Source organism: Monodelphis domestica, chromosome 2, assembly GCF_027887165.1.
Source record: "Monodelphis domestica isolate mMonDom1 chromosome 2, mMonDom1.pri, whole genome shotgun sequence".
In the NCBI taxonomy this organism is placed as follows: domain Eukaryota; kingdom Metazoa; phylum Chordata; class Mammalia; order Didelphimorphia; family Didelphidae; genus Monodelphis; species Monodelphis domestica.
In genome coordinates, this window is record NC_077228.1 from 203343086 (window position 1) to 203368974 (window position 25889).

A 25889-nucleotide genomic window follows, 5' to 3' on the forward strand; every position below is an offset into this window, starting at 1 on the left:
AAATCCGGCCTCAGCCACTTCCTAGCTGTGTGACCCTGGGCAAGTCACTTGACCCCCATTGCCTAGCCCTTACCACTCTTCTGCCTTGGAGCCAATACACAGTATTGACTCCAAGACGGAAGGTAAGGGTTTAAAAAAAAAAAAAGAATACTAGGTATTGGTTCTGAGGCAGAAGAAAATTAAGGGCTAGGCAAATGGGAGTTAAATGAGTTGCCATGGATTACAAAGCTAGGAAGTGTCAGAGTGTAAGGATATTAAAAATTTAGTTTTTTATACTAATATGAAAATTCTAAAGCAATATTGTGGTCACTGATTTAAAAATAAGTCAAATGACTTTTTGTCTTAAGTCAAAATGACTTTTAGTACCTTTATTTACAAAGAGGTAGAAAGAGTGAAAGTGGACAAAATGTAAGAAGAGGGTAGAGAAATGTCTAAATGTTGTTCTGGTGTCCAGCTCAGCCTCAGCAGGGCTTGGTAACCTTCAACCAGAGGACTCAGTGGTGTCTTCAGCAAAGATTCCACCAATGAAGTCTCTTCTAGGAAAGGAAGGCCTCTCTGGAACCAATCTCTTCAGAAGTCAGGAAAGGAAGACCAGCCACTCACCCAGCAAGTAGAAGCAGGATCCCAAGATGAACTTCTCCAAAGGAGAAGTCACAAGGTGAAGTCCAAAAGGCAAAGTCCTCCAAAGAAGCAGTCCAAAGGAGAAGCCTCAAAGAACTCTTTTGGACCGAAGTTCAGGCCTTTTTTTCTTTTTTCTTTTTACAAATGTATTTAATTAGTCAATTTAGAATTTTTTCCTTGTTTACAAAAGTCATGTTCTTTCCCTTCCCCCCTTCCCATAGCCGACTCACAATTCCACTGGGTTTTACATGTGTTCCGGACTTTTTATAGTCCTTTTCCCATATCATTTCCTGTCCCTTCCCCACTTTACAGGGAACCAAACACAGTCTTTCAATTTGCCTGGCACTACTGAAGGGGGTTGGCAGTGGCCTCTGGAGTTGTCACCCACTCTGGTAAGTGACTCTTGAATTCTCTTATTTAGTATTAAGTAGGTTCTTGATTAATTTAAAAGTTGCTGATTGATAGACAAAGTTTGATTGACTCTTCACAGGAGGCCAAATTTGAACCCAGGACCTCCTGTCTCTAGGTCTGGCTCTCAATACACTGAGCTGCCCCCTTCTCCAGCTCATTTTACAGGTAAGAAAACTGAGGCAAACAGGGTTAAATGAGTTGCTAGGGTCACAGAGGTAGTATCTAAGATCAAATTTGAATTGGTCTTCCTGACTCCAGGCCCAGAGCTCTATCTGTGCCATCTAACTTTCAATATTTATCAGCTTTTTTTTTCCCTTTTAACTCTAACTTTTGGCCTTGCTATCAACTTTTGAACACAATGGGCAAATGGGAGTTAAGTGACTTGTCCAGGGTCACATAGCTAGGAAGTGTCTGAGTTAATATTTGAACTCAGGTCCTCTTAATTCCAGGCCTGGTGTTCTATCCATTATACCATCTAGATGCGCCCATAGTAGGTTCTTAATGTTTGCTGAATGATTGACTGATGGGCCTTTAGGAGATCAGGTAGACTCAGAGGTTTGGATTGAAGCATCTTGAAAATCAGTCTAAAACACTAATGTAGGTCTAGCTTTGAATAGATTCAAACATTGAAGAAAATAATTTAGAATTATACTAGAAATGTCACTAATATCCTTTGATCCAGCAATACTGATACAAGGCATATAGTTGAAGTCAAAAGGAGGGGAAAAGTCCCCATATACACAAAAATATTTGTAGCTGTACTTTTTGTGGTAGCAAATAACAAACTTTAGAGGAAACTGAGTTCTCATTAGCTAGGGTATGGTTAAACAAAGTAGTATAGTAATGTAACACAGTAGTATAGAGGGGGCAGCTAGGTGGCTCAGTAGATTGAGAACCAGACCTCCTGACCCTGGACAAGTCATTTAACCTCATTGCCTAGCCCTTACCACTCTTCTGTCTTGGAATCAAGGCACAGTATTAAGTCTAAGATGGAAGATAAAGGTCTGAAAAAAAATAGTATAAAGGTAAGTTAGTCCTTCATCAAATTCAACTGGATTATGAATACATGAAAAAACATTTATTAGACACTTACTAAAGCACTTCTAGTGGCCAAGCACTTTGCTAAGCATTGCTGATATAAATATCAAACAAAACAAAAAACAAACCCAAAACTGTCCTTGCCCTCAAGGAAATTACATTTTAATAGGGGAGATAGGGGAAAGAGACCCTTTGGTCCATTGATCTGAAATTTAAAAGAATGGTAAATAGGACCATAGATGAGTAGGTTAACATACCCCATCCAGGAACAAAGGCAGAGTTGATTTGATTATGGTTCATTATTCCAGAACTGGAAGGGACAGAGAGCAAAAGAGGATTCCACAAGATAGCTGGGGGAGGGGGAGGCAGGGCAGAAGTTCCTGGTGTCTGGCTCTGTATTTAGAAAGGAGGCTGTAATAACCTAATGGGTGTCCATGTCTCTCCCCTCTACAATATATTCACCATGAGTCTTCCAGGTCTCATTTTTAAAAGCAACAATTTTGGTCATGTCTCCCCTGCTCAAGAAAATCCAGTGACTCCCTCTCTCCATAGGATAAAATATACTCTTGTTTGACTTTTATAGCTTTTAACAATTTGGCACTTTCCAGGCTTATTGTATATTCTTCTTCTTTATGAACTCTATATTCCATCCAAGTTGAGCTTGCTGCTTGTTGTTTCCTATACCTATGTTCTAAATCCCATTGTGTCTTTGCATAAGCTGTCCCCTTTCTAAGAATACACTCTCATCTCACCTCCATCTCTTAGAATCCTTCAAAGCTTAGTTCAATTGTCATTTCCTACAGGAAGCCTTTCCTATTCCTCCCTAGTTGCTAGTACCCTCTGCTTCCTAAAAATTACTTTCTATATATTTTTAATTTCTATGGACTTATTTTCCCCTGTAGGTTAGTTCCTGGAGTAAATAGTATTTCAGTTTCTTTGCTCCCCACGACCTAACATAATGCCTGGCACATAGTAGGTGCTTAATAAATGTGTGTTGACCAGAATTGGAAGGGAGCATCCTAGTCAAAGTCGGTTATTCTCTTCTAGTTTTAGCTCTGAGTGGAGGGAATGGAGGATGGATGAGGTGTTACTGCCAGGTTCTTAAAGGGAACCCTGATCAGGTTGTTAAAGGACATTTAAACAGTGAGTACTTTGGAGGAATACACTGTGGAGGGCATTCCTGGCAATTAAGGTCTCTTTTTGGTTAGACCAGTGCCTTAGACTCCCCAAGTCAGATCTAGAGGAGAGAAGAGAACTAAAACCTAGAAATATTTTTGTTCCCCCAGGTTGGGAAATAAGCTCTTAGCTCTTGGCACTTAGCACTTAGTAAATGCTATTCATTTATTCATTCACCTTAAAGATACTAAAGAGGGAGGGGCAGAGGAAAGAGTAACAAGATTATTGTATTCTAGTTCTGGTACTCATCCCCACTGCATTCTGCTTCCATCCAGTGGATAGAATTAGGAAGAAATGAGTTCAAAAACAACTTCAGACATAGCCTAGCTGTGTGACCCTGGGGAAGTGAGTTCACCTCAGTTTCTTTATCTGTAAAATGGGAATGATAGTAGTATATAGGTTGTGAGGATCAAAGATGTTTGTCAAAAACACTACATAATATAACTATATAATAGAACTACATAAATGCTATTATTATTATTCCACCCGATTGATAAAGGAGAGAATAGTCTATCAGGAGGGATCAAAAATGGTTAGAAAGAGAAAGAAGTCCACAGAAATGATACCACTGTAACCCATAGGATTCTTGTATAGTGCTCATCCCCATTATTAAAGCCTGAGTACTGCACAGATTTCTAAGCAATTTTCAGCTATTTTTCTCTAAAGAGCGTTCAAGGTATGCAGATTTTGCTGCCTCTTTGGTTTGGTTTCTGATGTTAATACGAGGGCGGGGGAGGATAGAAATTTTCCATTCGTTATTGAAGCCTATTTGCAAAGGAGGTTTGAGTCCTGAATTCTCCACTGTGCTTTTGATGAGGGGACTACTGCAGATCCTTGGGAGCCTTCCCTATCCCTGTACATCTTTTTCTATTGCCCTTCTCTCTCTCCAGGGCTGGGTTATGGTCGCCCTCTAGTGCCCATTCTTCGGCTACCCATTTTGTGGGGTTGGACCCTGCTAGGATGTTCCGGTACTCCAGCTCCCCACCCCAAGGAGCCAGTTTGGACTCCGCAGCAAATTAAGAGACCCTGGCAAAGCCGAAGAGATTGGCGATAGAGCCCACGTGCGGAAGAAAGACGCAGAAACAAAAGTCCGGGTTGGAATTGGGTTGGGCGGGAGGGCGTGGACTTAAGTTCACTTCTCTGGTGCCCTGGAACCCGATTCTTCTAAATTTCACGTGTGACCTTGAATAAATCCTTTCCCCTTCTCTCGACCTCAGTTTCCTCTTTCGTAAATGGGGGCAATGGGCTAGGTTATCTCTAAATTCCCTTCCCTTCTAAATCTAGGACCTGTGGTCACGTCTCTCTAGGAGGAGCCGCTAGGGGGCAGCAGAGAGCTCTAGACCTTGCCTTTAAGTTAGGGGAGGATGGGAGGTATTTTGGATCCTCCGGTGAAAAATCAGACCTGCCCCTTCCCCTTCTCCCCGCCCCAGCCACGCCTTTAAGACGTCGGTGACGTAGCGAGTGGCGGCCGTTTCGAATCCAGGCCCCAAGAATTTCCCTTCTCCAGCTGCTTCCTGGCTTCAGACTCGCAGACCTGGTGCCCCTCACTCCAGCTGCGGAAGCTCCGGCGTCAAGCGGACGAGACTGTCTCGCTAGGAGCCGGGGCCTACTTGTTGCTGTCATCCGCCGCGTCGGGCTCTGGCCCGAGCCTGACTCCATGGCGGAGGATGAAAGGGAGCCCACCCACTCTCGCCATGGTAATTTCGAATGGCCGCCGGATCTTTCCCCTCTCCTTTCTCCTCCACGCCACGTGGTACCTTAGCTACGCGCGGCCTTCCCGCCCCTCCCCCAACCCTCCCGGCACGCTCTAAGCCTCCCCGTGGCTCCGCCCCCAGCCGGGTGGGTTTGTGGGGACCCGCCCCCGCCCCCGCCCGAATAGCAGAGCCACGCCTTTTGATGTTTCCTGCGGGAAGCTCCCGCGTCCCCACCCACCCACTCTCATCCGGTCTAGGATCCCTCTCCCCTCAACCCCCCTGGTCACTGGCACCTTTCCTAGAGAGAAAGAGCCCCTGCACCTCAGATTATCCATCAATTTCGATTCCCTGCGATGAGCGTTAATTAAAGGCCTGTACGCTAGGAAGGGTGTAAGCGGTGCAATTAAAAAACCACAACCATCCATCTTAGAATCAATATGGTATATTGGTTCCAAGATAAAAGCTTTTAAGGGCTAGGCAATGGAGGTTATATGACTTGCCCAGGGTCACATTGCTAAGAAGTGTCTGAGGCCATAGAACCCAGGAACTCCCAGTTTCTAGGGCCACTGAGCCACCTGTTCTCGGAAGTCTTCTAATTTCCCCGCCCAGATAGAGGGACTTTGAAAGGGAGTATTTCCTGAGCTAGTCCTCTCCTATTTCCGTGCCCCATCTCCTTCCCCCCACCCATAGCCCGTTGTTTCCAACTTTTACTTTGGAGTGACCTGAACCCAATTCAAGAACCATCTCTTTGCAAATTAGCAAAATGATTCAGGAGAGGCTATGTTTTGGTAAAGACTTTTGGGTCTTTGAAAAAATGCTGTCACCTTCCCTTCTCTGATGTTCCCCTTCCAGCTAAAGCACCAGCAAAAAACAACAACAAAAATAAAAAACAGACCTTGGGTCATTAGAAGTGGGAAGATAAATGATGAGGACAGAATGTACTTGTAAATAGTAACTTTCTCACATATTTCTCTCTCCTTCCAAATTGCTCTTTTTTTTCTTTTCAGGCTTGTAGTTTGCAGAACCTATTTGCTGTGGAAGATGAGTTTGAAGATGAGGTGAGAAAGCAGTGATCTGAGATGGGAGAGAAATGTTCTCATTTAGGTTGTAAACATCTTGGCCTAGAATATATCTGCCTGAATTCAATCTCTTCAGTTGACTTTTATGATAGGTTTTCTTAATCTTTGAGAGACTGAAAATGGAGACAAAAATACAAATGTCTAGTTATGGATCTTGAAAAGAAATTCTTCAAAAGGTGGATTACCAGATGCTCCTATTGAAATCTCAGAATGACATTCCATTTAAGTTTATCCTTGTGATATACTTGAGAAAGAGAAGGAATATTTTATAAGCATTTTGAGAGGAATGTGGTATGATTTTTTTCCATAGAACTCTTGATCTCTGGAGTTCAGCAGTCCAATGGGTCAAGACAATGTATGTACTAAGTTCAGTGTCAATATTAGGCACCTCTAGGAGGTTTTGGAGTGGGATATGGGGACATCATGCTGCCAATAAAGGGGCAAACTGGCTCAGGTTGGAAATAGAATTGGTCAGAGTTCTTTTGTTGATCATTGGTGGAATCTGGCCCAAAACTAGCCTTTGTGTTTCCAGCCTGGGAGAGATGGGGAGACAGTCATTTTTGACATGTGGGTGCTGGGATGATGGAAGAAAGGGAAAGGGAGAAAGCAGAGTAGGGAGTGTTGGAAAAGAGTCAAGAGATCTGGTTTCTAGTCCTGGCTCTGTTATTAAATAACTTTTTTGGGGGGGGGGGTTGGTTGGTTGGTTTTTTAAACTCACACCTTCGTCTTAGAATTCAGAGTAAGTATCAATTCCAAGGCAGAAGAGTGGTAAGGGCTAAGCAGTTGAAGTTAAGTGACTTGCCCAGGGCACTGGTCTAGGAAGTATCTGAGGCCAGTTTGAATCCAAGTCTTCTAGAGTCCAAGCCTGGTGCTCTAGTTACTGTGCTATCCAGCTGTCCCTAATTAACTGTCTTATCATGGGCAAACTACTTAAACCTCTCAGGACCTCAATTTTCTTGGTTGTAAGTGGACTGTGTGATTTCTGACTTTGTTTTCAAAATCTGGATGTAGGGTTTTTTTTAGCTTGGGAAACCCTGAGATGCTGACTTACTTAGGCAAGGTCATATAATGATTCAAGTAGAGCCCCAGGAATAAGATCCACATCCTGGATTTTGATTCTAAGGCCAGGATGTACACTTTCTTTTAAATCTTTGTTTTCTTGAACTGTGAGAATTTGTTTGAAAACTTATATCCAAGGATAGCTAGGTAGTTCAGTAGACAGGCCTGGTGTTTGGAGGACTTGGGTTCAAATATGACCACAGACTCATCCTAGCTTTGTGACTCTAGGCAACCACTTAACCCTGATTGCCTAGCCTAGCTTCTTTCTGCTATCCTGGACTGGTTCAATTGAACCCATACTCTGTCAATAGAAATATAGCTTATTTTCTTTCCCTCAAGAATGGTCAGTGGTCTCGTGTATGAACTGTGGTCTTCATAACACTTAATGCAATATATTTTTTTCTCCTGAATTCATCATTTTAATGCTTTTTACATGCATAATTTTATATATCATTGTGATTTTGTAGAAAGAAGGCCCCTTGCTCATTAGACTAAACTCAGAGTTTACATGTTTCTCTCCTTTGAGAGAGAAGGAAATGGAGTCACAGAGAGAATAAGGGCTTAGTCAGTAAGTAAGCATTTATTAAGCTCCTAGGTCATCTCCTTCAAAATTGATGTTTTTTGATTGCTTCATGGTATGGGAATTCCAAATTTCTTGTTTTCTCAACTATGTAATTCAGAACTGTCAGATTTTCTTGAACAGAAGGTTTGCTCTTGCCTTGTCTCTCAGCTTTGAAGAGGTGTGATCACAGGCTAAAAAAAAGACTGTTGAAATAACCTTTTTTAGTCTTGCCAGGTGACAGCAGAACCTTCCAGTTGCAAATTGGGGACGTTCTGTGGCTTCAAGGTTGGATGGGGGAGGTGAAATCTATGCTTGAGCATTCATGTTTCTCCATCCATGAAAACTGGAAAATGGTCTTCTCCCTACTTTTCCTGGCCTCTTTTCATGAATGACCTCATGCCTAGAAAGTTGTTCTCAGGAAGATAGGGGATCCATACATATTTGGCATCATTTAGGTTTTATCATAGTAGTCATTCTTTTATACTTGTTACTTCTAACTTCTAATCTAATCCCTTCCAGACTTCACTGACTATTGTGATAACACCCACAGCAGGAGGACATCCCCTTCTGGACCTCACAGCAAGCTTCCTGCTTATTAAAGACAGCATCTCTGATTGATTCTGGAGAACATATCTTTTGAGCCTGAAAGGGCCAGCTTTGCTTTGTTTGCCAACTGAAAACTCCATTTGTTTTAACCTATTCAAAAATGTCACTAACCTCCCTACATTTTGGTGGATATAGGACCTTTCCAAAGTTGCCCAGGACTGGATACACTTGTGTAAAGCTGGTAGGATCCACATTGTCAGTAGGAGGATAAGGGGGAAATAGGTGTGTGTGCAAGTGCTAGGAAGCAGAGATCTATTCCCAACTCTGTTGGCAGAAATGCTCTATGACCTTGGACAGTTTGATTCTAGGCCTTTGTTCATTTAGTCCCCCTGGTTGACTCCTACCAACCTAAGTATACTGAGGTAACATTTTTAAGGTACTTTGAGATTTTGGATAGGGACTAGATTGATATTGAAACTATATGGCCCCTTGTTTCAGACTACATTGATTCAGCTCAGTGATTGTTAAATTGCATTGAGATTTCCATCCAAATAGGTGGTTATTCTCCTTGTTTTAACATACATTGAAAAAGGCATCAAACTCAGTCCAGGATGATTTAGGTTTAGGCCTCAAGGTCAAAATGAGAGGAGATAGAACACTATTGCTTTCTCTTGCCTTCTTTCCTGTCTTTATTAGTACATGTATCTGGAAGAATTGTGCAAGATGACTATCTTTTTAATTCTGCCAGCTGTCCCAGATGCTAAAACCTGATTCTTTTGGTTCTATTGGCAGGATTTCTTATCAGCTGTAGTGGACACTGAAAACAAATTCTCCAGTTCCCTCTCTGTAAATCCAGGATGCCTGAAACCTGTGTGTTCCAAGCCCAAAACTGCCAAGCAGACATCAACATCTGGGCAACTCACTTCCTGCCCTATTGTTCCTCCAAGGACATTGAGCATGTCAGCCCAGGGTCTCAGACTCCCTAACCCTAGTGTGTCCAGAGCAGGAAGGGATTCTCCTTCTAAGACACCAGACTTCTTAAGACTGTGTCCCTCTTCCAGCTTGGCTGGGGGAGCTAGAGATCTAGGCAGAGTGACCCCAGAAGGAGTAACCACAGAACTGGATAGTCACCAATCATTTACTCCTCACAAACCATTCTCTCTTGTGAACCAACACCCAGTAGCTGGTACTACTGTGATAAGTAAACAAGATAGGTTTGATATGCTATCATGCATGGACCAGAAGCAGGGAAACTCAGGGGAGGCTATGAAAAGCCTTTTTTCCAAGCAGAAGGAAGACCTCATGCTAGTCAAAAGACCCCGAGTGTCTGAACTAGGAGAATCTTGTTATCATGGGTCAGTAGTCACCAGACCAACTGAGCCCCTATCCTCAGATGCCCCCACACACCATAGGACCCCACAGCTCCTTAGGAGACCTGGTGCTTCTAACAGCCTGACTTTCCCATTACGAACTTCCACTCAACCCACCCCCTGGCAAGCTGGTCCTAGGAGCAGTCATCTTCATGTGCCTCAGCCTCTCCAGATTGCTAAATGTTATGCTCAGAACATTTCTCAAAATAATTCCCTAAGCCCCCAAACATTCCAATCTCCAGGTTCCTGGGAAAATGAAAAACCTAGAATTCCAGGGCTAGCTGTTCCCAATCCAAATTCTTCCATTTCCCTAGGAGCTAACTCTGGCCAGAGACCCTCAGAGTCCCAAGCTCGGGCCTCTTCTGTTGAGTCTCTTGTCTCTACCCCATCTACCCTCTGTTCTTCCCTGGCAGCCCCAGGGATACTTCAAACCCCAATAGTCACAAACCACCTTGTACAGCTAGTCACTGCTACCAATCGAACACCTGGGATGCCTACTCATATTCCCACTCGGGCCAAAACACGCCGCTTTCCTGGACCAGCTGGGATCTTGCCTCACCAGGTAAATGACATTCAGGAAGCAGGCTGGGGTTTCCAGGAAGTTTGAGGGGGATTGAGAGGCTCAGCACCTGTGTTTCTTAGCAACATTGGAACTGATTGGTCAAGAAGTAGTATTCCTACCACTGGAGAAAAAAGAAGGGAACAGAAATGTTGCTTCCATTGCAAAGGGGCAAAAGGAAGTAGGAAAATTCTGCCATTCCTCTCAATACTCCTAGCAGAAGAGAGACTTGAGGTATCAGAAAGGAAGAAAAGGGTTATATCTGTAAGGTCCTGATGTCATGCCAGGTTTGAAATCCCAGATCATTGGAGATGCTATGAGCTGGCCTAGGAACAATAAAGGTCCCTGCTAGTAAAATTCAATTCACAAACAACATTGACCAATCCTTCAATTGGCTTGCATTTTGAAGAATGAGTAGACTCCACTTGCTAATAGGAAGAATTCCAAAAAAGAATTTAAGGCTAGAGTCCATTGAAAAGTTTAAATGGGAGCTAGACACTATTCATTTGTTCTGGATCACACATGGGGAAAATATTTAATCTTGCATATATAAACCAGCTGACCTAAAGAATGAGAAACAATAGCTTTCCTACTCTTATTTTGTTCATCTAGAATTACTGGAGGACCATAGGTTAGCTGGCCCCAACAAGTAGCCTCTTCAATCTCCTAGGCTATTTCTAACTTATGTTCCCCCAAAGAACCCCAAAGACATATTTTTAAAGGCTCCTAGTGAGACTCCTGAGATGGAAAAATGTAATGTGTTAATTATCCCTTATAGTTTTCTGAACACATTATGTAGCTCAGATGAGAAGCTGTACTAGTAAATAACATCTGCTGAGTTTGTTCTCATTCAAACTGCATTCGTTCTTTTAGCACAGTGGAAAAAATCTGGAGGAAATCATGATTTCAACACCTCAGACTCCTTCTCATGGTGCGATAGCCAAGTTCCGGACAGAGGTAACTCACTCAGTAACCATTGTCCCTTTGCCTAAATCAGAACTGGATTTCACCATTTTGTGGGATGGTCAGAAGAAGCACCCCTGTCACAAATCTGGGAGTGGGTTCCCAAGAGTTTTAACATTTTGGATGTCTTCAGTGATACTGTACGACCAAAGGGGCATTTCAGATTGGAGTCTTGGTGGAGACAGCACAAAATGTCTCATTGGATATGGACCTATTCTTAGGTCAGCCAAACTCCTTATTGATATACCCCTTTTTCTCTTTCACCAGGCTGGAATTTCAATATCTAGAAATACAAGAGCCTGAATAACCCCTTCCTATAAAGTTAGGGGAAAGGGGTAGTGGATTTTATTAAATCACAGATAATGACAGATTAGGTGAAAAGAGCATTTCTGTCAGTAAATTGTGGGCAAATTATTTAACCTTTCTGCACCTCTTTTCTTATCTGTAAAATGAGGTATAGAAGAAGCAGGGATAGATTTAGACTAAATGGACACTTAAGGTATCTTCTAGTTATAACTCCTATAAGTTCCCACTAGCCAGATCCTTGAGATTATGACTTGGGCATCCACCTCAAAACTGACTGTAGTTAGCCATTCTTTCATTTGAAGGCTTTGGTTTTAATGTTTTAAAATATTTTTATTTAGTGCCACCTCCTTAATCTCTATTTTCCACTGTCACAATAACAAATAATCTGAGCTCAAAATATTCATGAGGGTATTTGAACCTTAATCAGTCTTATAGATCTATAGTTGGAGGGCCACCGAGAATAAAAAGCTAAGTAAATAAAAGGAGTCTGTGTCATTTAATTTTTCCACTGAAAGATGTCTTTGGGAGATTGAATTCCCATTTCCCCACAAAGTTTCTTCTGAGCATATAAGCATATCTACACAAAATATTTTAAAATTTTACTTCTTTAAAATCAGGACCTTCGAAGAAGATATGACAGCATTTTCCTGAGCTGTTAGTGAAAGTACATCATCTCCAAACTGGCATGGATAGAAAGAGAGGGAAATTGTCTTTTGTCTAGGAAAGAGATCTTCCTTGTCTGCCACCCACTTCTAAGCCAAAGGAACTTTAGTGGGATGGAAACTCATTCACCCAGATACCACTTCCCACTCTTGCTTCAGGAAGTATCTAGTTCCCAACCCTCAGAGGAGGATTTTGAGCATGGCCCCTGGCTGACTATGAAAGCTGAACTGGGACTAGATGACCAAGACCCTTCCTGCTTCCTCCATACCTACAGCATTGTCATGGTGTTAAGGAAGGTAAGAAGGTAGCTATTTCACCTCACCTCTTCTTTCCCCATTTATCTATGGCAGGAAATTCTCTTTGCTTTCCTTAGGTCCATCCCTGAACCATCAGTGGCAACCATCCATATGCATCCTTGACCAAGAAGAGCCTATTCATTACCCATTTCTAGGGTATCTCTAGGCTCCAGAGTGGGTTTAGTAGGACAGTAGGAACAGGTTAAGTCTTTCAGGAGTGGAGCTGGATTAAATAACCTGCTTTGGATCAGGTACATTTGGCAATCCACTTATGTGTGTCTTCATGCATGTTAGGGCACCTTCTAATAGAATAAATATACAAATATTAAAGGAAAAGAAGGTAGGAGAGAAGATTAATCAGCCTCTAGGTAGTGTGGAGAGACAGAGTTGAGCACTCTATTTAGATTATCTTCTAGGAATCAATTTCCCTTGTGATAGTATAATGGCACCTACAACCTATAGGTCTTTCCCACCCCCAGCAGTAACTTCCCTTGATCTGTCCTGGTCCTTTTAAATAGGCTGCACTGAAGCAACTTCCCAGGAATAAAGTGCCCAACATGGCTGTGATGATCAAATCCCTGAGCCGAAGTACAGTAGATGCCAGTGTGGTCTTCAAAGATCCCACAGGTAAGGAGCAGGGCCTTGGGGCCCACCTGGTCCCTGGGGAGTGGCTTTCATGACCTCAGGGCTCATAGAAATAAGTGAACCTTATTCTTTTAGAATCTTGAAATCTAGGAGTTGGAAGAGACTATGGAGGCCAGTGATCTTACTAGCATATCTGGCCAGTTTATCTTCTGCTTGAACACTTGTCACAATAAGGAACTTAACGGCATCACAAAGGAATCTGTTACATTGCTTAACAGCTCCTAATTTTTAGAATGTTATGCCTCCTGTTGACCCAATCTACTTTTTTGCTTGTCTATAGCTTTCACTCACTGGTTCCTATTCTCTTCTTTGCAACACACAGTCCAATCTCTCTTCTAGTTGACAACTCTTCCTGTAATTGAAGGTTGCTATATGTTCTCCCTTTTACTTCCTGCACCAAATGCTCCTTTTCTCCAACTTATGTTCTGAGATACAGCAGAATGAGCCCTGACTCTAGAGACAGGCCCTGGTGTTACTGTCCATTCAACACTACCTTTGTTACCAGCAAATTACTTGGGATAGCTAGATGGCACAGCAGATATGATGCCAGGCCTAGAGAGAGGAGGTTCTGGATTCAAATTTGGCCTCAGACACTGCCTGGCTATGTGACTTTGGGCAATAATGCACTTAAGCCCATTTGCCTAGGTGTTGTCTTTCTGCCTTAGAGTTATTTCAGAGAGTTTAAAAAAAATAAATCACATAGCCTCCTGTACCTCAGTTTCATCCTCTATGAAAATGAGGGGTGGATTGAGAGAGATTCTTAAGGCCTCTATTGGCTCTAGATTCTGCTTGAATGAAACTGTGGTTTCATCATTGTGGATAGGCCTTCTAAAGGTGTAAATTACAATCCATTGAGCTTTCTCATCCTGTGCAATTCTTGACCATGGTTTCTTGGAAATCTTCCTTAGGCAGTCTATACAATATGCCAAGGATCTTTTTCTAGATATTTTAACATTACATAGCTGCCAGTGTGGCATCAGGACTATCTGTTAGCCTTTGCTTTTACTATTTGACTAGTCTAATTCTTTGTTCAATCTTGTATGTTCATGATGATAGCTTTTAATTTGCCTTTTTTTCCCCAAATCATTTCAACTTTGGTGATTTGATGTAACCTGTTTATGTTCTTTGTTTTATATCTTTTTGTTGCAATTTATTTCTTGGAGATTATGATGTTCCCCAATTCATAGCCATATAGCATCACCAGAAAAATATTTGTGTTAAGAATGAGTTTTTTTTTAAAATAGGTTATTTTATTTAAATTAATTTATTTATTTAGAATGCTTTTCCATGGTTATATGTTTCATGTTCTCTCTCTCTCCTCTTCCCTCCCCATGCCTGGAGATGAAAAGCAATTCCACTGGGTTATACATATATTATTGCTCAAAATTTATTTTCATATTATTCGTAGTTGTAATAGAGTGATCTTTTAAAACCAAAACCCCCAAATCATATACCCATCAAACAGCATGATCTGTCTTATGTTTTTTCTTCTGTGTTTCTATTCCTATAGTTCTTCCTCTGGATATGGATAGCATTCTTTCTCATAAATCCCTTGGGATTGTTCTTGATCATTGCAGAATAGTTTATTTTTAAAATGAACTTAGGCTTATTGAAAACATTAATTTGGTCCTCTCTCTACATCCTATTCAATTTTAGGCCCAGTTCATGATTCATCTGTAGTGTCTATTGATATATGTGTACTGCTGGACCAGCTCCTATCCATCCAACTATAAATGATGAGCCGGACAACAGGCATTCTTCATCCATTTAATTTTTCCTCTGTGGATAGTTATGCTGAACTCTTGGCATTTTTTTCCATTTCATTTAGAAGGTTCTTCAGTGGTGTTTGAATTGAAGCAGTTAGCATGAGACACACCTTATTGGAGGAAAGCCCTTTAAAGATAGTATTTTGCTCTACCAAATCAAATTTCTTTTGTAGTCAAACATATATATTTTAAATTCTTTGTTTCTTTTGGTCAGTTTTGTGATGCTAAATATATGACCTGTTATAGAATGCTGTTTGTAAAAGCTTGTCAGTTCCATCAGGGATATCCTTGACACATTTATATATTATTCTCCATAAAGATCTTATGAGATGAAAATGTAGACATTTGGTTAGATATGAATGAATGAAAAAGCATTTAGATGCTTAGTGTCAGCCACTGTGCTAAGTACTTAGAATATGCCTTTTCTGTTTGATGTAGCATATTCAGTGGATTGAGGGCCAGACCTAGAGGCAGGAGATCCAAATTCAAATGTGGCTTCTGACACTTCTTTGATGTTTGACCTTGGGCAAGTCACTTAACTCCCATCCCCTAGCCCTTATTATTGCTTCTTCTGCCTTGGAACTTGGAACTGATACAAAGTATCAATTCTAAGGGGGAAGTTAAAGGTTAAAAAAAAGTTCACAAATTTCTATTCTAAGCTGGTATTTCCTTTAGTTTCATTATTTTTCTTCTTTTACAAATTCATTCCTTTTTTCTTTTTCAATTACACATAGAAAGAATTTTCCACAATTGTTTTCTGACATTTTGCATCCAAATTCCCTTCCTCCCTTCTTCCCCTCCCCATCCCTGATATAATTTATACCAGTGTTGGAGTCTTTCTGCTTGGCAGACTAGTGAGATCTTTCTGATTTAGGTTTCTGTTGGTTTCCTTGTTGCAGCAGTTGGTTTACTTTTTCAAAAAAATTATTGCTATCTATGGATTTTATGTCACCTTTATTTTAGAATACATCCAGCCTCCTCTCCCTATCCAGATGACCATTCCTTAAAATAAAGATTAAAAAAGAAAGAGGGGAGAAAAGGCAATTCAGCAAAACTAATCATGACATAACTGGAATCCAATTGTCATTATCAATAGCATTTAATAGGCTGAGTTACAGATCTTTTAATTGAATGCCCTATCATTGTGTACCATTTTTATTTTTCTAGCTCTCTTAGAATCAATACTGGGTATTGGTTCTAAGGCAGAAGAGCAGTAAGGGCTAGGTAATAGGGATTAAATGACTTGCTCAGGGTCACACAACTGGGAAGTGTCTGAGGCCAGATTTGAACCCAGGACCTCTCATCTCTGGGCCTGACTCTCAATCCATTGAGCCACCCAGCTCCCCCCCCCCCATTATATTAATTTTGATCTCTATTCTACCAAATCATTGATCTAACTGTACACAGAAAACTTGATTCAAGAGTGACATCTATATCAGGGATAAGTGATAAGCTGCTTTCTATTGTTTTGTTTGTTCTATTGCTTTACATTTTTGTAACTAGTTTAATTTCTGTGATGTTATTTGGTGCTCTGTAAGACAAGACACTGTCATATGTCTTCTAATTATTTTCTCAAAATGTTCATGCTCTACCCACGTGAGGTTTTGGGATAGTCTGTAATCTGTCTTTATTCCCAAAAACCCAGAGAAGAGGAGAGAGTATCTAGGAAGAGAAGTTAGTTAACAGTGTCAAGTGCCATGTGACCCTGGGCAGTTCAACCCAAATTGCCTAGTCCTTATCACTCTTCTGCCTTAGAAACAATACTTCATATCAATTCTAAGACAGAAGGTAAGGGTTATTTTTATTTTTATTTTTTATTTTTTTAAACATTATTTTATTTGGTCATTTCCAAACATTATTCATTGGAGACAAAGATCATTTTCTTTTCCTACACCCCCCCCCCACACCTCTCCCATAGTGATTCCACTGGGTATCACATGTATTCTTGATTTGAACCCATTTCCATGTTGTTGGTATTTGCATGAGAGTGTTCATTTAGAGTCTCTCCTCTGTCATGTCCCCTTCACCCCTGCAGTCAAGCAGTTGCTTTTCATCGGTGTTTTTACTCCCACAGTTTATCCTCAGCTTGTGGATAGTGTTTTTTAGATCCCTGAAGATTGTTCAGGGACATTGCATTGACACTAATGGAGAAGTCCATTACATTCGATTGTACCACAGTGTATCACTCTCTGTGTACAGTGTTCTCCTGGTTCTGCTCCTCTCGCTCTGCATCACTTCCTGGAGGTCTTTCCAGTTCTTCCTTTATTATTCCTTTTAGCACCATAGTATTCCATCACCAACATATACCACAATTTGTTCAGCCATTCCCCAATTGAAGGGCATCCCCTCATTATCCAATTTTTGGCCACCACAAAGAGTGCAGCTATGAATATTCTTGTACAAGTCTTTTTCCTTATTATCTCTTTGGGGTACAAACTCAGCAGTGCTATGGCTGGGTCAAAGGGCAGACAGTCTTTTATCACCCTTTGGGCATAGTTCCAAATTGCCCTCCAGAATGGTTGGATCAAGGGTTATTTTTAAAGTGTTTAATACTTTAGGAGGAAGCCTTTTTAAGAAAAATGATAATTAAGAAGACACTTAAAATTTGGTGATTAAGAGATTATTGTTATTTTACAGAAAGCAGTTCCTGTTGAATGAGGTCAGAAGCAAGATAGTGGGAGGTTAAGAAGGGAGTTGAGGAAAAGAAGTGGGGACAGCAATTATAGATATCTTTTTTAAGGACTTTGGCTGAGAAAGGGAGGAAATACATAGATGATAGTGAGATTTCTTTTGTTGTTTCAGTTTGGTTCTTAAGAATTGAAGAGACTTGGGCTTATTTGTAGGCAATAGAGAAGGAACCATTAGATAGAGATTAAAGGTTAGAGAGTTGATAATTAGGGTAGTTTGCTAAAAAAAATTTGGGAAGGGATGAGAAAGACTTCCTTTTCCTTCCCTCTCAGATTAGATAAAGAAAGGAGAATCAACACTATAACATCTGATTTATCAGTCCTCCAACTTCTACTTGAAGACTTCCAGGGAAGGGAGTCTGCCATTTTGGCAATTAGCTTCAGTTTATTTTAGGTAAAGTATGTCTAGGTTATCAGATTACTAGAGGGAGGGAATACTATTGAAGGCTCAAGGAAAGAAGAGGTTTGAAATGACTATTTTGGAAAGCAGGATAGAGAATCAGTTCAGAATGAGTAAAAGGATTGCCTTGCTGCATTGAAAGCTCAGCTGAGATCAGAGCAGTTAAATTTGTACTAGACCAACTCAGCAAGATTTTGAAACTTCCTTTAACTCAGTATGTGAATAAGAATGTAAGAGGTAGATGGTGGGAATAATCCAGGGTGGGAATTTGGCAAAAAAACAAATTACCAAAGAATTTGAGGATAGAAGACTTTGTAGAATTGAATCATTTCTCTAAGAGGCTAAGATCTATGTCAGATCTTGAAAGCCAGACCCAGAGATGGGATGTCCTGGGTTCAAATCTGGCCTCAGACACTTCCCAGCTGTGTGACCCTGGGCAAATCAATTAACCCCCATTGCCTAGTCCTTACCACTCTTCTGCCTTAGATCCAATACCCAGTCTTGATTTTAAGGCAGAAGGTAAGGTTTTTTTTTTTAATTGCCTAGCAAAATACTGAGGGGTGGAGAGATTTCAGATCACAATATAGGTTTGGAAAGGAAAGGAGAGGAATAGAATAATAAGAAATTGTAATAAAGTAAAAGAAGGCCAGAATTTTTTAATCATGGATGTGGTAGATTTAGGTATGACAACAAGATCAAGGGCATGACCAGCACTATGTTTAGCTGATGTAGAGTGGAAATTATGGGAGCAAAGCAAATTGAGGAGCTGGAGGTTGGAGTATTTGAAGGAATTTCACGATACATACTAAAGTCCCTAATATGAGAGTGAGGAAAATTGTGAGGTATTGAACTCATTAAAAAGGAGGGAGAATGTCCTGAGGTTTGGTGGAAGGGACTTCATTGGCTAGTTATTCCAACCTGTGCATATAAAGAATCTGCACTATAATATCTGATCAGCAGTCCTCCAATCTCTGCTTGAAGATGCCCAAGGAAAGGAACCTGCCATCTCTCAAAGTAGTCCATACCACTTTGGAGAAGCTTTGATTGTTAGGAAAATGTGAGGTATCTTATACATGGGTTGAGAGGGGAAAAAAATGTATGAATTATTGGACTACCAGAATGCCATGACAAAAAAAGGAAACTGCTTGATCTCTTAGAACTGGGAGGCATAGTGGGAATAGAAAGAAGCCACCAGTTATCTCCTCAAAGAAATCCCAAACTTAAAAAAAAAACTCCTAAAAATATCACAGTTAAAATCCAAAACTTCCAAGTCAAGAAAGAAATATTGCCACAAATAGCCAGAAAAAAAAATTCAAGTATTAAGGAGCTACACTGTCTGGATTATATATGTTATTCCAGAACACAAAGAATATAAGCCAATAATCAAGAATTACCCAGAAAAACTATACTTAACTGTACATGATTATGACTGGGTTTCCCCCTACAGGGGGGGAATGGATTTTTCAGGAAATAGAGGATATCTTTTTATTCTTGATCAAAAGACCAGAGCTTATAGAGACTTTAAAATTCAAACACAGAAATTAAGAGAAACATAAAAAGGTAAACTCCAGTGAACAATGATAAAGGACTAGTAAAGAATAAATGGCAATGCCCTTTCTGAACCCTCTGGTCAATATAGTCAGAGTCTTAATTATGATAATATGGCCTCAGAATGGTGCTATTATGTCTTGATTATCTTAAGAGCAGAATGAAAAAAAAAAGGAAGAGAAATACAATGGGGGAAAATGGGGAAGAGGTAATGGAAGGATAGAGAAAATCATCTCACTTAATCAGAGACAAACGAGGAGGAGTTGGGGTGGAGTTAATGAAACTCATTTAAACTCATCTAAGTAGGGAAGTATTACACATAGTTGTGTACAAAAATGTTTCAACAGGAAAATAGGAAAAGAAGAAAAGGGTTATAATTGAAGGGTATATTAAGGGAGGCATTAGTCTTAAGCAAAACAAACTAAATATATCTGAAAATATTTATAGCTGTTTTAGAGGTTGCAAAGAATGCAAGTCTGAGGGGTGCCCTTCAATTGGGGAATAGCTGAACAAGTTATGCTGCATAAATGTGATGTAATTATGTTACATATTATGATGTATAAGTCACACTGTAAGAAATGAAGAGGATGGTTTTAGAGAAATCTGGGAAGACTTCTGTGAACTAATACAGAGTGAAATGAACAGAACCAGGAGAACTCATTTGAAAGAATTAGGAACTCTTATCAGTGTAATGACCAACCACAGTTACAGTGGACTCATGATGAAACATGCAACCTCTCTCCTCATGGAGGATTCACAGTGCAGAATGAAATATAAATATTTTTTCAACATAGCCAGTGAACAAATTTGTTTCACTTAACTGTACATGATTATTATAAGTGTTTTTTATTTTCTTTTGTTCTTATTGTGAGACTAGGGGGAACAGGAGGGAGGTAGAGAAGGCTGGGTTTTGCTGATTAAAAAAAATATATATTTAAAAATAAATCAGTAAACACTATGCCCTTCTTTTTTTTTTTTAAACCCTTACCTTCTGTCTTGGAGTCAATACTGTGTATTGGCTCCAAGACAGAAAGAGTGGTAAGGGCTAGGCAATGGGGGTCAAGTGACTTGCCCAGGGTCACACAACTGGGAAGTGTCTGAGGCCAGATTTGAACCTAGGACCTCCCGTCTCTAGGCCTGGCTCTCAATCCACTGAGCTACCCAACTACCCCCACTATGCCCTTCTTAATGCAGCCCAAGATTACATTCAGTTTTTTGGCTGCTATATCACACTGCTGACTCAAAGTTTTCAGTCCACCAAAAATACCCTAGATCCTTTCAGAACAACTGCTGTTTAATCACACTTCCTCCATCTTATATGTGAAGTTGATTATTTTGTACCCAAGTGCAAGACTTTACATTAATTTCTGTTAAATTTCATCATGCCCTAATGCTCCAGAGCTTGGGGAGATCCTGCCAAATCCTGCCTCTATCATTCAGTGTATTAGAAATCTCTCTTACCTTCAGGTTATCTCAAATTCAAGGAGCATACCATATCTGCCTTTATCCAAGTCACTGATAAAAAAAAAACAAACGTTAATATTATAAGGTCAAACACAGATCCCTGGGGTACTCCACTGGAGACCTTTTGCCACACCAGCATCGAACAATTAGCAACTACTCTTTGAATGCCAACCAGGTCTGAACTTGTCTGAGTATGTCATCATCTAATCATATTTCTTCTCCACAACATTAGTATATAATACCATACCATGTCAAATGCTTTGTCAAAACCTAGGTAAACTATAGCTGTATCAGTTCCCCTCCTCTACTAATTTAGTAATCCTGTCAAAAATGAAAATGTTATCCCAGCCCAACCTGCTCTCAAGCTAACTCTTTATAATCAGCATTTCCCTTTCTAGATTTTTACTGGTCATCTTTCTTATGATCTGTACTAGAATTTTCCTGAAGTTATAGTCAAGCTCTCGGGCCTATTGTTCCAGTCAAACTCACTGGCCTATTTTTTTTAGGCTCTGTTTGTTCTCTTCCCATCTTATTGGAACAACCCCATTTGCCTTTCTCCTGCCTTGTAGTATTGCTCCTCTTTTCTGTGATCTTTTAGGTATCACTGCTCCTGGCTCAACAAATCCCATCAGTCCTTTCAGGCCCTGAGAATATTATTCATTTGGGTCGGGAGACTTGAATTCATCAAGAGCAGCTTAATGCCTCTTCCTACCTCCTTACTTGGGTATCATCTCCATGTCATCTTTCTTGTTCTGTCATTTCCAGTGTGAAGTTCTTTCTCATTGGTAGAGAAGATAGAAATAAAGTAAGAAAGAAGCAGCTTTGTCTTCTCTCCATTGTCATGTGTTACCCCATCTACTCCAAACAAAGCTTCTGTCCCTTCCATGATTTTCCTTTTTCCTCTTAATGACTTTTTAAAACCCTTACTTTCAGCCTTGATATCAACTTTCAGATAGAAGGGCAAAAGCTAAGCAAATGGGGTTAAGTGACTTGCCCAGGGTCACACAGCTAGGAAATATCTGAGGTCAAATTTGAACCCAGGCCCTCCCAACTCAAGACCTGGCTCTCTATCCATCTAGCTTCCTCCTAATTTGACTTTAAAAAAAAATCATTATCTTCTGTCTTAGAATACATACTAAGTATTGTTTCTAAGGTGGAAGAGCAGTAAGGGCTAGGTAATTTGGGGTTAAGTGACTCGCCCAGGATCACATAGGTAGGAAGTGTCTTGGGCCAGATTTAAAATCAGGACCTCCCTTCTGTGGGCCTGGTTCTCTATCCACTAAGCAACCTAGCTTTTTTCTTCCCAGTCTCAAATTATTCTGTGATGTAACATTCCTGGTATTATTTTTACAGCACTGTGCTATGCTCCTATATTTGTCTTTTACCTGGCCTTGCTTCCATATTTTATACATTTTTCTTAAATTTAAGTTGGTTGGACTAAGTTCCCTGTTACACCCATATCAGTCTTTTCAGACAAATCTCTTTTTTTCCCCCTCTGGGATTACTTTGTGGTTCAGAATTTTATTCTTAAGCATCTCACTTCCCTCCTATGGTAACTTCCCTGAAGCATTTTAGTTCATGGCATACTTTCTGCACCCCCCTTCACCCCCCAAAAAAATTATCATGAGAGGTGGTTGTGGGAGAAAGAGTGGAAGAAGAAAAAGACATTTAACCAAATAATGAGAAGGAAACTGTAAATGGCTTGGAGGAGTTTGGGCCTAGTGAAGTAGATTGGAGTTTGAATGGGAGAATAATATGGGTGCTGGTTTGCTCATCATTGGGAGCATGAATCTAGGTAGAGCATCTCAGTGAATGGAAAGAACGTGGCAGCAGTAGGAGATTCTGTCTGGGCTTACTTCTATGGCCTTGCCCTCTAGATGGTGCCCATTAAGGAGGTGCATAGTACTTTATTTTTCTTTTCTTTTCTTTTTTTTAAAATAATCTTTTATTTGATCATTTCCAAGCATTATTCATTAGAGACAAGGATCATTTTCTTTTCCTCCTCCCCCATAGCAGATGCCAGATTCCACTGGGTTTCACATGTGTTCTTGATTCAAAAGCATTTCCATGTCATTGGTATTTGCACTAGAGTGTTCATTTAGAGTCTCTCCTCAGTCATTTCCCCTCAGCCCCTGTAGTCAAGCACTTGCTTTTCCTCGGTGTTTTTACTCCCACAGTTTATCCTCTGCTTGTGGATAGTGTTTTTTAGATCCCTGAAGATTGTTCAGGGACATTGCATTGACACTAATGGAGAAGTCCTTTACATTCGATTGTACCACAGTGTATCAGTCTCTGTGTACAATGTTTTCCTGGTTTTGCTCCTTTTGCTCTGCATCACTTCCTAGAGGTTGTTCCAGTCTCCATGGAAATCCTCCACTTTATTATTCCTTTTAGCACAATAATATTCCATCACCAACACATACCACAATTTGTTCAGCCATTCGCCAATTGAAGGGCATCCCCTTGTTTTCCAATTTTTGGCCACCACAAAGAGTGCAGCTATGAATATTCTTGTACAAGTCTTTTTCCTTATTATCTCTTTGGGTACAAACCCAGCAGTGCTATGGCTGGATCAAAGGGCAGAGTCTTTTATCGCCCTTTGGGTATAGTTCCAAATTGCCCTCCAGAATGGTTGGATCAATTCACAACTCCACCAGCAATGAATTAGTGTCCCTACTTTTCCGCATCCCCTCCAGCATTCATTACTTTCCATAGCTGTCATGTTAGCCAATCTGCTAGGTGTGAGGTGATACCTCAGAGTTGTTTTGATTTGCATCTCTCTGATTATAAGAGATTTAGAACACTTCTTCATGTGCTTATTAATAGTTTTGATTTCTTTGGCTGAGAACTGCCTGTTCATGTCCCTTGCCCATTTATCAATTGGAGAATGGCTTGATTTTTTGTACAATTGATTTAGTTCTTTGTAAATTTGAGTAATTAAACCTTTGTCAGAGGTTTTTATGAAGATTGCTTCCCAATTTGTTGCTTTCCTTCTGATTTTAGTTATATTGGTTTTGTTTGTATTGGTTTTTTTTAATCATCAAATGGAAATTGTATTACTGATGTATTTTTTTAATTTATTTTTTAATTTTTATTTGGTCATTTCCAAACACTATTCATTGGAAACCAAGATCATTTTCTTTTCTTCCCCCCCCCCAACCTCTCCCATAGCCCACGTGCGATTCCATTGGGTATCACATGTGTTCTTGATTCAAACCCATTTCCATGTTGTTGGTATTTGCATTAGAGTGTTCATTTAGAGTCTCTCCTCAGTCATATCCCCTCAACCCCTGTAGTCAAGCACTTGCTTTTCCTCGGTGTTTCTACTCCCACAGTTTATCCTCTGCTTGTGGATAGTGTTCTTTAGATCCCTGAAGATTGTTCAGGGACATTGCATTGACACTAATGGAGAAGTCCATTACATTCGATTGTACCACAATGTATCAGTCTCTGTGTACAATGTTTTCCTGGTTCTGCTCCTTTCACTCTGCATCACTTCCTGGAGGTTGTTCCAGTCTCTATGGAATTCTTCCACTTTATTATTCCTTTTAGCACAATAATATTCCATCACCAACATATATCACAATTTGTTCAGCCATTCTCCAATTGAAGGGCATCCCCTTGTTTTCCAATTTTTGGCCACCACAAAGAGTGCAGCTATGAATATTCTTGTACAAGTCTTTTTCCTTATTATCTCTTTGGGGTACAAACTCAGCAGTGCTATGGCTGGATCAAAGGGCAGACAGTCTTTTATCGCCCTTTGGGCATAGTTCCAAATTGCCCTCCAGAATGGTTGGATCAATTCACAACTCCACCAGCAATGAATTAGTGTCCCAACTTTGCCACATCCCCTCCAGCATTCATTACTTTCCATAGCTGTCATGTTAGCCAATCTGCTAGGTGTGAGGTGATACCTCAGAGTTGTTTTGATTTGCATCTCTCTGATTATAAGAGATTTAGAACACTTCTTCATGTGCTTATTAATAGTTTTGATTTCTTTGGCTGAGAACTGCCTGTTCATGTCCTTCGCCCATTTATCAATTGGAGAATGGCTTGATTTTTTGTACATTTGATTTAGTTCTTTGTAAATTTGAGTAATTAAACCTTTGTCAGAGGTTTTTATGAAGATTGCTTCCCAATTTGTTGCTACCCTTCTATTTTAGTTACATTGGTTTTGTTTGTACAAAAGCTTTTTAATTTGATGTAGTAGCAATTATTTATTTTACATTTTGTGACTCTTTCTATGTCTTGCTTGGTTTTAAAGTCTTTTCCTTCCCAAAGGTCTGACATGTATACTATTCTGTGTTTGCCTAATTTACTTATAGTTTCCTTCTTTATGTTCAAGTCATTCACCCATTTTGAATTTATCTTGGTGTAGAGTGTGAGGTGTTGATCCAAACCTAATCTCTCCCACACTGTCTTCCAATTTTCCCAGCAGTTTTAACGAATAGTGGATTTTTGACCCAAAAGCTGGGATCTTTGGGTTTATCATATATTGTCTTGCTGAGGTCACTTGCCCCAAGTCTATTCCACTGATCCTCCTTTCTGTCTCTTAGCCAGTACCAAATTGTTTTGATGACTGCTGCTTTGTAATATAGTTTGAGATCTGGGACTGCAAGGCCCTCTTCCTTTGTATTTTTTTTTCATTATTTCCCTGGATATCTTTGATCCTTTGTTATTCCAAATGAGCTTTGTTATGGTTTTTTCTAAATCAGTAAATAAATTTTTTGGAAGTTCCATGGGAATGGCACTAAATAAATAGATAAGTTTGGGTAGGATAGTCATTTTTACTATATTGGCTTGTCCTACCCATGAGCAGTTAATGTTTTTCCAATTGCTCAAGTCTAGTTTTAGTTGTGTGGAGAGTGTTTTGTAGTTGTGTTCATATAGTTCCTGTGTTTGTCTAGGGAGATAGATTCCTAAGTATTTTATTTTGTCTAAGGTGATTTTGAATGGGATTTCTTTTTCTAGTTTTTGCTGCTGAGCTGTGTTGGAGATATATAGAAATGCTGATGACTTATGCGGGTTTATTTTGT

General features: G+C 40.2%; 1 protein-coding gene across 3 annotated transcripts in view; it reads left to right on the top strand.

Moving 5' to 3' along the window:
- Positions 1 to 4683: 4683 nt before the first annotated feature.
- The window catches only part of HROB (homologous recombination factor with OB-fold), a 31134-nt gene continuing 9928 nt past the window's right edge, over positions 4684 to 25889 (top strand). For all 3 annotated transcript variants that reach the window (XR_008916387.1, XM_056816917.1, XM_056816918.1), the window contains exons 1-6: positions 4684 to 4943; positions 5948 to 5998; positions 8979 to 10118; positions 10989 to 11072; positions 12206 to 12343; positions 12862 to 12970. Coding sequence is in view for 2 of the 3 variants with exons in the window: in XM_056816917.1 (XP_056672895.1) it covers positions 4914 to 4943; positions 5948 to 5998; positions 8979 to 10118; positions 10989 to 11072; positions 12206 to 12343; positions 12862 to 12970 (1552 nt within the window). In the remaining variant the exon portion in view is untranslated. The remainder of the gene's footprint in view (positions 4944 to 5947; positions 5999 to 8978; positions 10119 to 10988; positions 11073 to 12205; positions 12344 to 12861; positions 12971 to 25889) is intronic.